The sequence below is a fragment of the Canis lupus genome, chromosome 25, assembly GCF_003254725.2.
Source record: "Canis lupus dingo isolate Sandy chromosome 25, ASM325472v2, whole genome shotgun sequence".
Taxonomy (NCBI): domain Eukaryota; kingdom Metazoa; phylum Chordata; class Mammalia; order Carnivora; family Canidae; genus Canis; species Canis lupus.
The window spans coordinates 33,096,570-33,112,409 of record NC_064267.1 but is presented as its reverse complement, the minus strand read 5'-3'; the positions used below and the strand labels follow the sequence as shown (position 1 = coordinate 33,112,409).

Here is a 15,840-nt window from a genome sequence, read left to right as displayed (position 1 = left end):
GTCTCAGTTGATTCTTTCCCACCAATATAGAAACACCAGGGCTAAGCAGCTGTCCAGATAGAAATTCCTTAACAAGCTGTAACCACAGACATAAACACCTCTCTTAAATGAGGAACATTCTCATGATCTTGACACTGCAATTTCTTGGCAATTTCCCAATACTATTAAGAAACATTCTCTAATCTCACAAAGAATGCTTGAGGTTTTTTTTTGTGGAATTTTTTTTTTTCAATTTGTAAAGATAAGTACTGGAAGATAAAACTAGAGTGCTGGGAAGACCAGTTTCATGCTCTGTGCCACTTCTCAGCTAACTGCAGTAGGCAACATGTCTTTGACCCTACTTTCTGTCCTCTGGCTCATCATTCAAACTCAAGGTAAGCACTACAATACTGACATCTTATACAAAAGTCAAATTATTTTATGCATTTTTAAAGTACTCTTGAGAAAGCAACATTTTTGTATGACCCAAAGCTCACTACTGTTGGCATTTTGGTATATTTACTCAATTTACATAAACTCCGTGCTTATAGTCAAGGTGTTGTGATTGGTATAATAATTTAGTTAGGATGTACCTGAAATTTCATTTCTCATTCAATAATGCTACTAGATCTATAATTGTATTTTCTAAAATGCACACAAACCAAATAACACCAGAGGATTAACTTCCAGGCCAGAAATCAAGAATTTTCTCACCATCTCCAATGTTATCTTGAATAACATTGATATTTTCTACTCCATAAGGAGAAAATCATCTATTAAGATAGAATTTGACCAAAAACTGTGCTAGGATGGATGACAAGGAAGACTTTTAAGTAAAATTAGCACTGAATTAGACTTAACAGCAATATTAAGCAAAATTAAAACTTAACCAACTGAACGGTTACTCATAAAGATCTATTAAATTTATTCTAACCTCAACCCCCCAACTTTTTCCATTAATTGGATTCTTATTCTCCATTGAATAAAAAAAACTTTTAGAAATATATTTATAGACTTTCTATTTTCCTGTGTAAGGAGTCCTTATTGGGATAGCACCATAGCCAAACTCTGGGGGTTGAGTAGGAGAAAATTTTTGCTTGATTATTTTCCTTTAGGTTCCCCACCTCAATCAGGTGTAAAACTTCTTGGTGTTCCCAAGGTCACCCTGTCTTTCAATGGGGAATTGTCTCTAAGCATTGACATTTATCTTTGAAAATGGGAGCTTTTAAAAATAAGACTGACTTTGATGGGTGATTGAACAATTAAAAGAAAAAGTAGATAAGGTGCACCTCCCATCTTCCTAGACTGGTGCTACATAATTTTATACTTTTCATGTTATTTAATTTTTACATGAATCCCCATTTTAGATAAGTAAACTGATAGGAAAGCAAAATAATTTTTATAAGACCATTTAGTTAGGACTTAAGACCACATATTTTGGCTCTGATATCAGTTCTTTTCCTACTAGATGCAAGCAAAATACAAAACAGTCTATGTACTATTATACCAAGTGTATCAAGAAGCACATTTAGCCTACTTGCTATCTAATTTTCCTACTTGCTATCTGATGCTTTGAAATTGCCCCAGCAGGGGATAAAAAAAAACTTTGCTTACTATGAAACCTGAAGTCTTGAGAGCAAATGCTAATGAGAGAAAGAACATAATAGTTTATCATTACAGAAGTAGTGTCTTCCCTAAGAATGCGGTATTTTTTTAAAGATTTTATTTATTTATTCATGAAAGACACACAGAGAAAGGCAGACACATAGGCAGAGGGAGAAGCAGGATCCATGCAGGCTCCATGTGGAACTCAATCCCAGGACCCTAGGATCACAACCTGAGCCAAAGGCAAACCTTCAACCACTGAGCCACCCAGGTGTCCCCAAAATGAGGTATTATCTGCTAATGAAATATTGGATTTTTGGAAGGGGTAATCAGGGGTAATCTCTTTGCACACAAAGAGAAAAAGACATAGAAAGTAAAAACAGAGATCTTTGAGAACACAGAGAGGAAAATCAACAATTTTGAAGAGGACTACATTGGAAGAGTGAACTGGGCCACAGGGAAGAATTCTGGTTCTAAAAATCTCTGATGTACTGAGAGATCATCTGAAGAATTATTTCATCATCTCCATATCTTTCCACAATAAGTAGATAGAGCAAAATTAAATTCTTTGTTATCAAAGCTGATAAGGAGAAGGAGGAAGGAAGACCTTGCTTTTCTTAATGCTTACTTTCTGGATGGGAATGGAGTCTTTTAGGCCATCTCAACAAAGCCAACCAACCCAAAACAAAACAAAACCCAAAACCTTTAAATGTATTATATCAATATTATTTCTTTTTCTCTAGCAATAGCCATAAAGCAAACACCTGAATTACAGCTCTATGAAGTAGTTCGACCTAAAAAACTACACATTTTATACAAAAGGGAAATACAAAACCACCAGACAGAGAATGGCAAAGATGTAAGTAATGTGAATGATGGTGAGATTTCACAATCAAAGAGCCACCAAAGAGCCTTTTTACTAATAGAGGTGATGCCTAATAGTTCCTTTTGAAGCCCATATCTATAGCTCCCTTGGTCTAGGAAAGAATGCAGAATTCTCAGGATGCTTTTACATTTAAGCAGTAGGAAGAGAGTTAACTATATCATTTTATCAGAAAGAATAAAGCTGCTTAGACATTTCTTCAAGTTTGGAGGATAGGGGGAAGCACATGAAGGGCAATCATTTCTAGAAAGAAATGTTTCTTGCCAAGTTCACCAAACCCTACCATCACCTCCTGCCCCACTGAATTGCCTTTTCCTTGGCCATTTTGTCTTTAATGGAGAATTCACCATTATCTCATTAATTGGCAAGATTTACAAAATTTATTAAAGATATTAACTTTTGGTTACATTACTGCAAATATTTATAATTTTGACCTTAATCCTTAGTGTTTCTAGTTAGTTTTCCTTGGTATATTTTACTTGGCTTTAAAGTAATAAAAATACATGCCTTACTATTATTATACCATGAATGATTCATTAGGATACACAGGACAGTATACTTTACAGTGGGGCAAATAGTAAGTTCCTATCTTACATAGTAGAGTTAGTTTAATCTGTGAGTATTATTACTGCATTATTGTACTTTTTGGAAATCCATCTTAATATAAAATTCATGTTTTATTTTATATATTTGAAATCTATAAGAACCATTTTATAGTAGAGGTACTTGCAATTCTGCTTCCCTGTATACTAAATTTATCATTGTATTATAATTATTTTAGATAGACTCAGAAGTATAAATTGATATCAGTATATTATTAAATATTTGTAGGAAAGATATGAACCTGAACTTCAGTATCAGATTGTATTAAATGGAAAAGAAGTTGTTCTTCACCTGAAAAAAAGCAAGTAAGTTGTACTTCCTGAAAGTCTGATCACTACATTATATTAACAGAATATGAAAAATAAACCTTAAGACCCTATTTACTGTGATTTGAGATAGAAGACATGAAATATATTAAATTCTAGGTATTATTATTATATTGTGCTAATGTTATCTAAGAAGATTGAGGCTTTCTAAGGAAATTTCATGCAAAATATAAAGCAAGGAGAACAACGCAGATAAAAGCTTTTCTTCCTAATCTTCTCCCAATTTACTGAAAATCTACCCATATGAACTCAAAATGTTGATGTGGCTTCCCATTGCTTTGATAAGAACATATGTAAGAGTCATTCAGGGCACATAGCCTTGAGATAGATTTCTGGGGATTGGGCTCCACCAAGCTTTACATCTGTTAGTAAACTTCTCCCTGAATATAATGGTCTTTTATGCATATTTGTGACCCAGCACCCTTCAGAGACCCTCTACAGGCTGGGCCTTTGGCACAAAGAATTCCGAAATAACCCATCTGAGGACAGAGAATTTGCAGCTGAAAAGTATCTGGGGGCATTTCTTCCCTTTAATCTAATGGATATAATTAATGCTTTGATTTGCTTCAGTAGCAGCATTTCAATGTTAGAAAAAGGATCAACGGGTCAAAATGTCTGCTGTTTCTCACTGTAGGCATAATCATTCTTTTAGTGCTGAATATCATATCAGGAACATTAGCCCCTATTACCACCCTAAGTGTATCTTGCAATTTTTTGAACTTTGCAGACATCTCCTGGGGCCAGACTACACTGAAACATATTACTCACCCAGGGGAGAGGAAATCACTACCAGCCCTCAGAACATGGTAAGTTCTGAATGCTTTCTGAGACTCTTTCTGTGATCTGCCATTTATGTTGTAAGATGCATAGGGTCCAAGGACAAAAAAGAAATAAAGGACTAGAGAGCAAGGTGCTCTTCTATGACCAATGAGACAATAGATGAGAAAATCATAGTCAGCTTTTTTACAAGGTTAATGATAGTGGGAGGCTTCAAAGTATCGCATTTGTAGAAGCAACTACAAGTCCGCTTTCCTCTAGACCATCTTATCAAAAAGTTAGAAATATTCTCCCCCATACCTACTTGAAACATCATTTAGCTATTTACTATTTGTGAATAATATACGCATATACCTGAGATCAGAAATGGGATATCAATTATTTAATTAATTAAATTTTATATTTCATTAAACCTACATGCTAGAGATAATGCCAAGGCCTAGAGTCAGACATAGAAAATCAATGCCAAGGGAGGAAAGGAAGAGAATACAAAAAGACAATCATGGTGTATTACCAAGCTAAGTGAATTTCTCAGAGCCACTCTCCCTGGGCAACCCCAAACATGTATGTCTATAAAAAGACAAAACTGCTGTTACAAAATGGTTCTTTGTTCCCTTCTCACATAAAAACTTCATTTCTTGGATACCTGGATTTTTGGTAACATTTAAATTAATTCATGCTCAAGTGTGAATGGCTGATGATATCTCTATTTGGTACCTTTTCCAAGTCCTTTACAGGAAAATGTTCATGATGACAAGGTTTCTTCCAAAGGCAAGAAAAATGTGGATGGAATTTCTGACCCTAAAACAAGTCAGTTTATTTTGAACAATAAAAACTTTGTTGGATCATTCTACATAAGTAACCTCCTACTTTGCTAACTTGGAGCACCAATCATGTCTGAATCTCTAGTTGTAAACAAATTTTCTGTGGTTTTAATGCTGGTAAAGGGATTCCACTAACACACCAATTAAAATGACAGGTTGGACCAGCTAATATCAGGAGTGGTAGTGTAACTTCTTGAGAACTCTGGAATCTAGAAAAATGGGTACCTCATTTTATTGATATGTGATGCACAGTGTCTTAGGGACTCAGCACAGGGAAGCCAAATTCTCAAAAGTGGGTGCTAAGACCTGAGAGCCCTCTGTCAATCCCAGGGGAGATGGCCACTTCTCAGATGCAGCGCCCATTTTCATCAGGAGCCCACGTAAGTTCGCACTCCTGGGACTTTTCTTTCTTGAAATGAGTGCCAGAAAGACAACTCAGCCATCAAAGATGGATTTTCCAAAGTCAATAGTGGAACAGATTATTAAATCTCTCAAGTTCTCATTGTTTTTGTTTCTGGGAACTGGTTTGGCTACTGCGGCTATTTGAAGAACCTCCCTACATATTCAAAATAACAGCTTTCACCACAATCATGATATGTTTATTCTTGTAGTCAAAAAAATATTTTTTTCCATCTTTAGGAACATTGCTACTATAAAGGACACATACTAAATGAAAAGGATTCTGTTGCCAGCATTAATACTTGTAATGGATTGAGGTGAGTCACTTACAAAACTATTAAACATTAAGCACCATTCTATTATACAGAATTGAGTCTTCCTGGATGTCGTCTTACAATCTTGGCAAAATATTCTACATAGATAAAATGCTGTTAAAATGAAGAATAAAGTATCACCCTTACAATCATTTTATAAGTGTATGTGTTCATATGCACATGTGAATATTTCTGCTTACAAAGATAATTCTTGCAAATTAGGGAAAATTTGGAAAGTAAGAAAAAGTACAAATAAAAAAGTAACAACCACAAAATTGTGCTTATGATTGGTCATTTTCACTAATATTTTGTCATGTTTTCAGCCTTTATGCATAGAGATGTTTATCTTTTATGTGGTTGAAATATGAAACAAATATACCTAATTATTCTGTTAACATGATTCATACCACATATCTTAAGCCTTTCCCATATCATAAAATTCCTTCATCAATGTAATTTTTAATGACTATCTAGTCTGCATTTGTAATCCTCCATCATATGAATTCACTTTACATTTCTGAACTGATTTTCCTGCTAAAAATAAGAATTCTCTAAGCTATTACTAGCTCCAGCCTGATCCTCTGGATAATTTGCTCATGATTCTTTATCTCTGGAGTTCTTAGCATCTAAACACTTGTTTACTTCATCCTCCATGATATTCCTATTTGCTAAGTGTATAAACAAACTATGGACAGGTATTTATGGAGCTTATGACATAAATTCTAAATTCTTTGGGATAGTTTCAGCTTAGCAATTCTTGTTTAGAATTTTCTTTTTCTTCATTTTTCTATTGACAAATACTGATTATAACTTAAGTTAGTAAAAGTTAGCTGGAAGGCGTATGAATGAAAACTAATTAAAGCTTAGGATTTGGGAAGAGGTATACTCCGTTCTTGTCAGTACTGTGACTCTGTGTGGCAAAGTATCTTGAAATATGAGTCTCTGTATCTCACAGGGGATACTTCACACATCATAACCAAAGATATGTGATAAAGCCTCTGAAAAGCACAGACCAAGAAGAACATGCTATCCTCACATACAACCAGGAGGAACTAGACCTGGCTAATCACACTTGTGGTGTAAGAAATGTTGGCAGGAAGCAAGGCCATATTCGAACCTCTAGGTCACTCAATAGCCCAGAGGTAAGTGTAGATTTCCTATGTCATCATTTCTTACTATTGTCTCAGCAATGATATATGATATACCGCTGTGTTCAACAGTTACTGGTATCGGTAAACCCTATAATTCATCTATTCTTAAATTTAATTTCCCTCTGGGGAAAAAAAAGCTCATTGCAAGTTTTTCAATCTTTTAGGATAAATATTAACCATGTTATTTTACTCTTTGTAAAGCAAGAAGATTTTCTTCAGGCTGAGAAATATATTGATCTCTTTTTGGTGCTGGATAATGCCTTTGTGAGTATGAATTGTATATGATTCTTGGGCAGTTAAGTCAATCTTTAAGTTTTCTTATCAAGTGAACACAGGAAATAAGCTATCCTAGGTGAAAATGCAGACTCTGGCCACCTGGTCATCATGTATTTTCTACCTGCCTTGCTGGCAGTAATTCTCACTCATTCACTGACCCTTTAACATCCACCTGCTGCCAATATATTCAGATATTGGAAGTATACTTCATACCAGATTTCTTACAGAAATCAACCACAATGATGAAAAACAAAAAAGAATGTTTTATTAAAATATATTAAAAATTCTCACTCTATTATATAAAATATAAAGTAGATACAGAACTATATACATTTTACAAAGTATATTTATATCCATAAAATACTAGAATCTGTGATCCTAAATTAGCAAATATTGCTTTATAATCAAATTTTAATAACACTGAATTGGTTAGAAATATTAAAATTGTTAATTTGGTTTCCTCAACTTTTTCTTTCACTTTTCAGTGAAAAAGTGAAATATATATGAATGTCTATTTTTTTCCTACCAAAAAATTATTTTCTTTAAAAACACTTTGTTGAAACAGTGTTATATAAGTCAGGGATGAATGAACATGCTTTTACTTATGTTGGAATGTGTATTTTTTCTTAAAATGTTAAAATCTGTACCATATCAAGTTTTTTTTAAAAAACATGTTTGCATTTTGTATTTTATAGTATAACATATACAAGGGGAATCTAACTTCGATAAGAAGCTTTGTGTTTGATGTGATGAACCTACTCAATGTGGTAAGATATTTGCCTAAGAAGCATGTATTCCCACATAGAAGTTTGGGACTTCCTTATGGTTTTGCCAAATAAGGAGTCGGGAGGGTCCTGTTTCATGTCAGCAGCTTTGGGGAATTTAGCACACAAGGATCAATATAAAATAAAGTCACACATACTATAGCAAAAGCAACTTCTAGACTTTCTATTTTAAAAATGCAGTACACCTATCTATCACTTATAGTCAACAAAATATCTATGGCAATAAAGAAATCTCAAATATTTTCATGAAGAAAAATGCTCTTCCCACAGATTTATAATACCCTAGACATTCAAGTGGCATTGGTAGGTATGGAAATCTGGTCTGATGGTGATAAGATCAACGTGGTATCCAACATAGGTGATACCTTTAACAACTTTCTGAATTGGCATCGTTCTAACCTGAGAAAAATGAAGATACATGACCATGCACAGCTACTCAGGTAAGCACATGCTGGCCAGGGCCAGATGTATGTAGGCAGAGTGGATAGTTACCCCAAAGGGTTTTTGGCAGAGATTTCTGTTCAGTTTTATCTCTCCAAGCAGTTATCAGAGAGCCTGAAGTTCTACCATTAGGAATCCACCTGTAAGAATATGGAGATCCATGTCAGGTTACTAAAATGGGCTCCTGGATGTAATGATTATCTGTGATCATATAACACTATGAAATAGCAGAAGCTTTTCTGGGGCCTAGGGAGTGTAAAAAAGGTGGAGCAACATGGGAAGTCTAAAATATAACTGACAAAAGCTAATGGTTCCAAAAACTCAGATTGTGACAATATGCCTGTAATTTTCACACAGTGGACTTGGCTTTGACAATCGACGTGTAGGAATGGCAGCATCAAATTCCTTGTGTTCTCCATCTTCAGTTGCTGTTATTGAGGTTTGTAAACTCATAGTAAGGCTCCTTGTGTTTCTGTGTCTTCTATGAAGACTAGAATGATGCATTATACAGAGATAACACAAAGAACATTTGTTGAACCAGTAACTAAAAATAGACATGAATCTATTGGTAAATCATTACACTGAAGATACCTTGGATTATGAAACAGAGTATCTCCTTACCTTGGCCCTCCCAGAAGTCTTCATTCTTTAGTTGGAGTAAGGGAATAAGAACAGGAAGATTAGAACAGAAAGGAAACTCAGATGCCCTCTGTGGCCTGAGCCAACTTTAAATTATCTTCAGTATCAATGGTCAGAGAGGTCAGAGAAGGTGCATTTTAGTGTCATACGGCAAAGCACTACCAATATCAAGCATTATGACAAGAGGTTTTGGAGGCCTTTGAATACCTAGTACAGTAGTTTGAATGAAGAATGTAATTACCTTAATTTATTTATGGTTTACCAAGAGCTCCTTATTAGCTCAGAAAATATTTACTGAGCACTGATTCAATGGCTGGATTCACTGGAGTGAACCATTTCAAATGTTAATTCAACATTTTACAATAGTCAATGACACAGAAAGGAGGTTAATGACTCATTATTTTTCATCTGTTGAACTATTTTATTAACTAGGAAATAGCTAAATATGTTAAGTAATAGATATTTCTGTTTTCCAGGCTAAGAAAAAGAACAATGTGGCTCTTGTAGGACTGATGTCACATGAGTTGGGTCATGTCCTTGGTATGCCTGATATTCCATATTATACCAAGTGTCCCTCAGGGAGTTGTGTGATGAACCAGTATCTGAGGTGAGGCCTTGTCACTCTTGAGAAAAAATATGTATTTCTTAAATCTTAAAGAATTCAGATGCAATCTATGTGCATGAGTATTTTTTTTTTTTACCAGTGGCTGAGTTCCATTAATTCACCCTATAATCTTTTGATGCACAGGTTTTACCAGCTTATCAGTGCTCATTATTTAAGATTTCCAAATACGCCAAGTGAGAGATTATTAGTATGGTAACCATGTTATTTTAACTTAAAATAATTTTAACTTTAACATATTTTTAACAATAGCCAAAATATGAAAGTAACATATCAGTAAATGAATAGGTTGAGAAACTGCTACACGTACAAATACACACACACAGTGGAATATTACTCAGCCATAAAGAAGAATGAAATCTTGCCTTTCATGTCAACAAGGATGGATCTAGAGAGCATTATGCTAAGTGAAATAAATCAAACAGGAAATGACAAAAATCACATTATTGTGATAATAATATTGTGAGTGATCGCCTCCACAGAGGAATTTAAATTCTTCCAGTTCTACAAGCCCAGTGTCTAAGAAAACAATTTTCCAAATAATGCTCTTTCTCCTTCCACATGTAACGTAGTACAGTCCTAACCAGATACTGAATTTAGAATTTCCATTGAACCAGGTGCTACAGTTAGACAAGTCAGATTCTCATGTTCATTTATCACTAGATATCATGATTTTTCTTCTGGTTACAGTTCAAAATTCCCGAAGGATTTCAGTACATCCTGCCGTTCACATTTTGAGAGATACATTTTATCTCAAAAACCAAAGTGCCTGCTGCAAGCACCAATTCCTAAAAATATAATAACAAAACCAGTGTGTGGGAACCAACTTCTGGAAGTAGGAGAAGATTGTGATTGTGGCTCTCCTAAGGTATGAAAATATCCACAGTTTAAAAACTCATTAGAATTATTGCAGCATGAGAATTATGCTGTTTTCTTCATCAAGAAATATTCTTTTGGAAATTCTTTCTAAAGACAAGCTTGGCATCATAGTAAAAAATAGGCTTGCACTTGTGATTCTTTCTTTTTTTTAAGATTTTATTTATTTATCTATTTATTTGTTTGTTTGTTTATAGTGCATAGGAGGGAAGGGGCAGTGGGAGAGGGAAAGAAGGAGAGAATCCCAAGCAGACTCCACACTGAGCACAGAGCTTTACATGGGGCTCGATCTCACAACTCTGAGATCATGACCTAAACTGAAACCAAGAGTTGGAAGCTTAACTGACTGAGCCATCCAGGTGCCCTGCACTTGTGTTTTTAATACTGATTTTAGACACATTTTGAAAGGCATTTCAAAAGCCAGGATGCACTTATGACATGATTGCATAAAGTTTGATGTAAAGAAGTAAATCATTAACTATCACATGTCACTTATCTTTCCTAGACATATTAGTCAGAAATTCTTAAATCAAGTAAGTCACAGTTAATCGTTTGTTGAGCGAAAACAATTACAGATCTAGAAGTTCTCTCCATAGTGAGACCAGGCCTTCCCTCACCAAGCCAATGTATAAACCAGGCAGTAAATGACACAGAGAAGGAGTAAAAGAAAAATCACATAAACCTGTAGAAAATGGGCTATTAATATAAAACATCTAAGATAATTACAATTCTGTACAATAATTATAATTCTGTTAATCTTTATAAAAATCTGACCTCTGCAAAGTATCAGTGTGCTTTAAAGAATGTCTCTGATAGAATATTTGCCAGCAATCCCGCATTAAGTTTCTAAGAGAACATTCTGTGTTTCTAGCAATCTTCTTTTAAGACTGAAAAAAAAAAAAATGAGTTATATTTGAAGAGTTTTTTAATGTGTCAATCTGAAAAATAAATTTTTATGTATACCATATCTCTTTTATTACTCACAACAAACCTACTGAATAGGTTTTGTTATCCCAATTTAGATAAGTGAGACTCAGAAAAGTTAAGTAACTAGTTCCAAAGATCAAAAGCCAGTAACAAATGAAGCCTGTGGCAGCCCAAGGTTAATTCATTACTTTAAGAAGCTCCATGACAAAAAAAAAAAAAAAAAAAAAAAAAAAGAAGCTCCATGACAATGGGGAAAGCATATAATCTCTCTATGCTTCAGTTATTTACTTACACATTTTAAGCTGTTGAATTACACTAGAGGATTTCATGATATCACTTAATAATTTGTAAAGAGTATTACAAATATTCTTTTAATTATAATGAAATATGAAATATTAAAAATGAGTTGATACTTTATAGTAAGCTGGATGTAAGGTTATCTCATGCCTACTTGCTCGAATTCCCATATGGCTTCTTGGGTGGAAGACAATTGAAGTTGTTCACATTCCGAGGTACTTCTGATTTTCAGCAGACACATGGCGTGTGGTCAGGACACACTGACAGGAACAGGAGAGAAAGAAAGAGAGAGAGAAACACTGTCCATGTGATGTGTAAGATCTAATATGCTCTAAGTAGATATGCCAGCTCCTGTAGGGCTTCCATTTTGTGTTGATTTTCTTCTTAAGGAGTGGAATAGAACTATAGTTAGGCTTATGAACAGCCGAGTTTTAAATAGCTGTTTTCTTACCTTAAAAGTAGTATATAAATTTTATATAGTATCTCTTAGTGAATAATCCAATTTTCCATGGTTTCATATGCTACTTTACTATTTTTTTTTGTACCTATTTAGGTCTTTTTCTAGGTCCTAAAAACAATCATTCCATCAATCTGTCTAGACATGTCACACAAGCATCACACTATTTTAGTGGCTGTAACCATGCAATGCATGTTATACCTGCAGTGTGTTCATCTTGGAGGGTGTAATTTGCATAGTCATTCTTCAGTGTTCATTCCCCCATATAGCTCTTGGTATTTTTTTTTTTATCAATTTGTCCACAAATAAAATTGAGATTCGATTGAAATACATGAAATTCATATTTTTCTCTGAGGGCCACTGGCATTTTCACAATATGATTGTTTTAAAAGATTAGTTGCCTTTGAGTTTCTCAGGAAAGTTAAATATAAAGTTCTTCACGTAGTTCTTGCATATGATGAAGCTTGTTCTGAAGATTTTCCTATTTTTCTTTTTGCTATTAGTATACGTAATGTTTACTTTTTTATATTAAGTTCTACTTTATTACTCCTTTTGATGTTATTTTCTTATTATCTTGAAAAGCCATCTTAGTGACACATCCATTGTTTTTAGAGTTGATTCTCTATTTTTCCCCAGTCAAATATTTTATTACATATAAAGAATGAAAATGTGATTTATACTTTCCAATTATTATTACAATTTCATATCTTTTCATTCTCTCATAGAATTTGTCAGAATTTTCATAAAAATATAGACTATAAATAATCTGTGGCTTATTGTTTATTTTATTAGATATTTTTTGCTATTTATCAGATTTTCTTTCTTTATATATTCTTTATTTTTTAGTCTTTGCCATTATCACAATAATATTAGTTGTTTTGTACCTTTGATCTCTTAATGTGATAGATAATATTACTTTATTCTGTATCATGGAGACACCCTTCTACTTTTGGTGAAAAAAAACCTTGCATAGTTGTAATGGAGACTTATTATATTAATAAACTGCTGTTTTGTTAATATTTTATTCAAGCTTTTGCATTTATATTCATAAATGAGAATTGTGTGTATTTATGTATGCATGTGTATTTGTGTGTTTATGTGTGCATGTGCATGCATGTGCGTAGGTATACATGTGTGTGTGCATGTATTTGTGTGCATGTGCATGCATACATGTGTGTAGTGTATGTGTGTGCTTATGTGTGTATATTCATTACCAGCTCTCATTATCAGAATTATGCAGGCTTAGTAAAATAAATTGAGAATTTTAAATTTTTTCCCTAGCTTCAAATAGTTTGAATAGTATAGAAATATTCTCCCTTTAAGTTTTAAATTAATTTACATGCAGTACCATCTAGGCCAAATTTATTTGTGATAATTCTTGGGTAATTCTATTTTTATCCTTTTAAGAAGTAGTTTTTATTGTACTTAACTTTTTTTTTCTATTATTACGTTTCCTTGGTCATTTCCTCTGGAATCTGTATAGTAGAGTAATTTAATTTAAAAAATGAAATTTCTTTGCCATCTTGTACTAAAATTGTATGCACTTAGTCTATAGAAAAAATGCTGAACCCACTTTCCCACTGTGTGTGCTTTAAAAGGAATGTTCCAATCCTTGCTGTGAGGCCAAGACCTGCAAATTAAAATCTGAAGCTGACTGTAGAAAAGAAACTCTGAACCATATCATGTAAGACGTTTTTTACTTTTTCTTTGTTCCCAAATGTTGTCTCACACTTATTTCAGATTTGAAAAAGGAATGCCACTGAGTTCTACAATGTACAAAACACAATTTAGTTAACATTTTTATTTATTAATTTTTGAAATTCTTTGTTATTTATTTTATATTTTTTTAACTTCACATCTTTAAAATAACTCAATTTCAGAAAGGAAAAAAAAAGCCACAATACTGAACAAAAATAACCCAGGGTTGTGTGTACACTAATATAATAATGAGAAAAGTGGCTACATGGTCATCTGTGAGATTAAGATTACTTAAACCTATGCTAAAAACTATAAATTTCTGTTAGGTCATAATGAGTTTAATACAAACTAAGATGAGAGAAAGAAAAGTCCATTAAAAAACCCTCTATTAAAAAAAAAACCCTCTATTGATGAGCACGTTTTATTCTTGATTAACCACTGATAATTTACAAGGTAGTCAGAAGATCAATAACATTTACAAACATATACTATATGATTTGATGGTTTTATTTCTTGTAAAGTGTCTCAATAAGATATAATCCACATATTATTTTTGTGTTTTATAGAATCTTACATGAGTTGGGCCAGGGAACTCAACTTCTCTTGACAGAATATGGCCTTTGTTTCAGTGAAAAATAGTCTCTGAACAACAACAAAAAATCATAAATGGGGAAAACTCAGGATAAAATATATGGAAATTATATTTACCCTCAACCCCATTCTATGAATCTTTTCTGGAATTGAACCTGCAGAGACATTATAAAGGGAAAAATCGACTCAGACACCATCAACTATCACTTTCTTAAGAAAGGACCATCCAGGTCCTAAGACTGGGAACAACACTCATTCCTTCAGCAAGCCCCATTTGATATGGCCTGCTGAAACCCCGGATGTGATCCACTCTGTAGGGAAGTCTGGAAATGATGCCCATCTTCTTATTTGGTCACAAAGATGAAAGCTTAGCATCTCAAAAGATACCCATTTGACCACTTCAGGGCTTGGAATGATAAGTAGACATGTCCCATTACTGGGCATGATTGGCAATCTAGTACCATGGAAAGGAAGTTGGACTTGGATGTAGGAAACTTCAGTTCTTTTCTTCATTCTGCCCAAAACTAGCTTTAGGACTTCAAACCAAGTTATTTAATTAGTGTTTCTAATTAAATACCTACAAAATGGAGGTAGTGCTGTCATCATTCAGTAGGGTTCTTACTATTACATAAATTTTATAAATGTTAATTATCAATGTTACATAATATTTCTGATTTGTAGTAACCATTGTTTCCATTTTTTTTTCTTTTAATCAGTGAATCAAAAGATCTACTTCATTGAGATGCTACTTGCTAGGACAAGAATCAAGAAATCTAAACATACCAAGAATTGGGGATCCCTGTGTGGCTCAGAGGTTTAGCACCTGCCTTTGGCCCAGGGCATGATCCTGGAGTCCTGAGATCAAGTCCCACATCAGGCTCTCTGCAAGGAGCCTGCTTCTCCTTCTGCCTGTGTCTCTGTCTCTCTGTGTGTCTCTCATGAATAAATAAATAAAATCTTTAAAATAAAATAAAATAAACATACCAAGAATCTTGTATATTTTCACCATTGTCTTAGATATATTTTGCTTTTCACTTGGCATTATACTTCCTATATTTTTTTCAGTCCAGCCAACAGGTAAACGTACTCAGTGAAATGGTTTGTTTTCTAAAGCTGAATCTTTAATGCATTTTTAAGGATGGTGAAGGTTGTTCTTAACTCTGCTCTTTGGAGAATAAAAGAAATTAGTCTTTGACCAAAACCCCTCAGCCGTGCTGCTGAATTGTGTTGGCTCAAGTCAGAACTGTAAAATTACAAGTGACTTATGTTTTTACCCCACTCTCATTTTACTGGCTTAAGCCATGACAAAATAAGACCCCTTGATGAGTGAAGCCTTTGGCAGAAGGGAGAACAGAATTCATGTGTCATGT

The 15,840-nt window shown here is 33.8% G+C and overlaps 1 protein-coding gene across 1 annotated transcript; it reads left to right on the top strand.

The window, feature by feature from the left end:
- Positions 1–226: 226 nt before the first annotated feature.
- Positions 227–15,460, top strand: ADAMDEC1 (ADAM like decysin 1). The gene is made up of 14 exons (XM_025463075.3): positions 227–374; positions 2,328–2,443; positions 3,299–3,375; positions 4,124–4,202; positions 5,637–5,713; positions 6,666–6,852; positions 7,063–7,125; positions 7,833–7,904; positions 8,193–8,362; positions 8,721–8,802; positions 9,479–9,609; positions 10,315–10,492; positions 13,780–13,865; positions 15,187–15,460. The coding sequence occupies exons 1-14, from the start codon at positions 287–289 to the stop codon at positions 15,209–15,211; spliced, it is 1,431 nt and encodes a 476-aa protein (XP_025318860.1). The 5' UTR covers positions 227–286; the 3' UTR covers positions 15,212–15,460.
- The last annotated feature ends 380 nt before the right edge of the window (positions 15,461–15,840 follow it).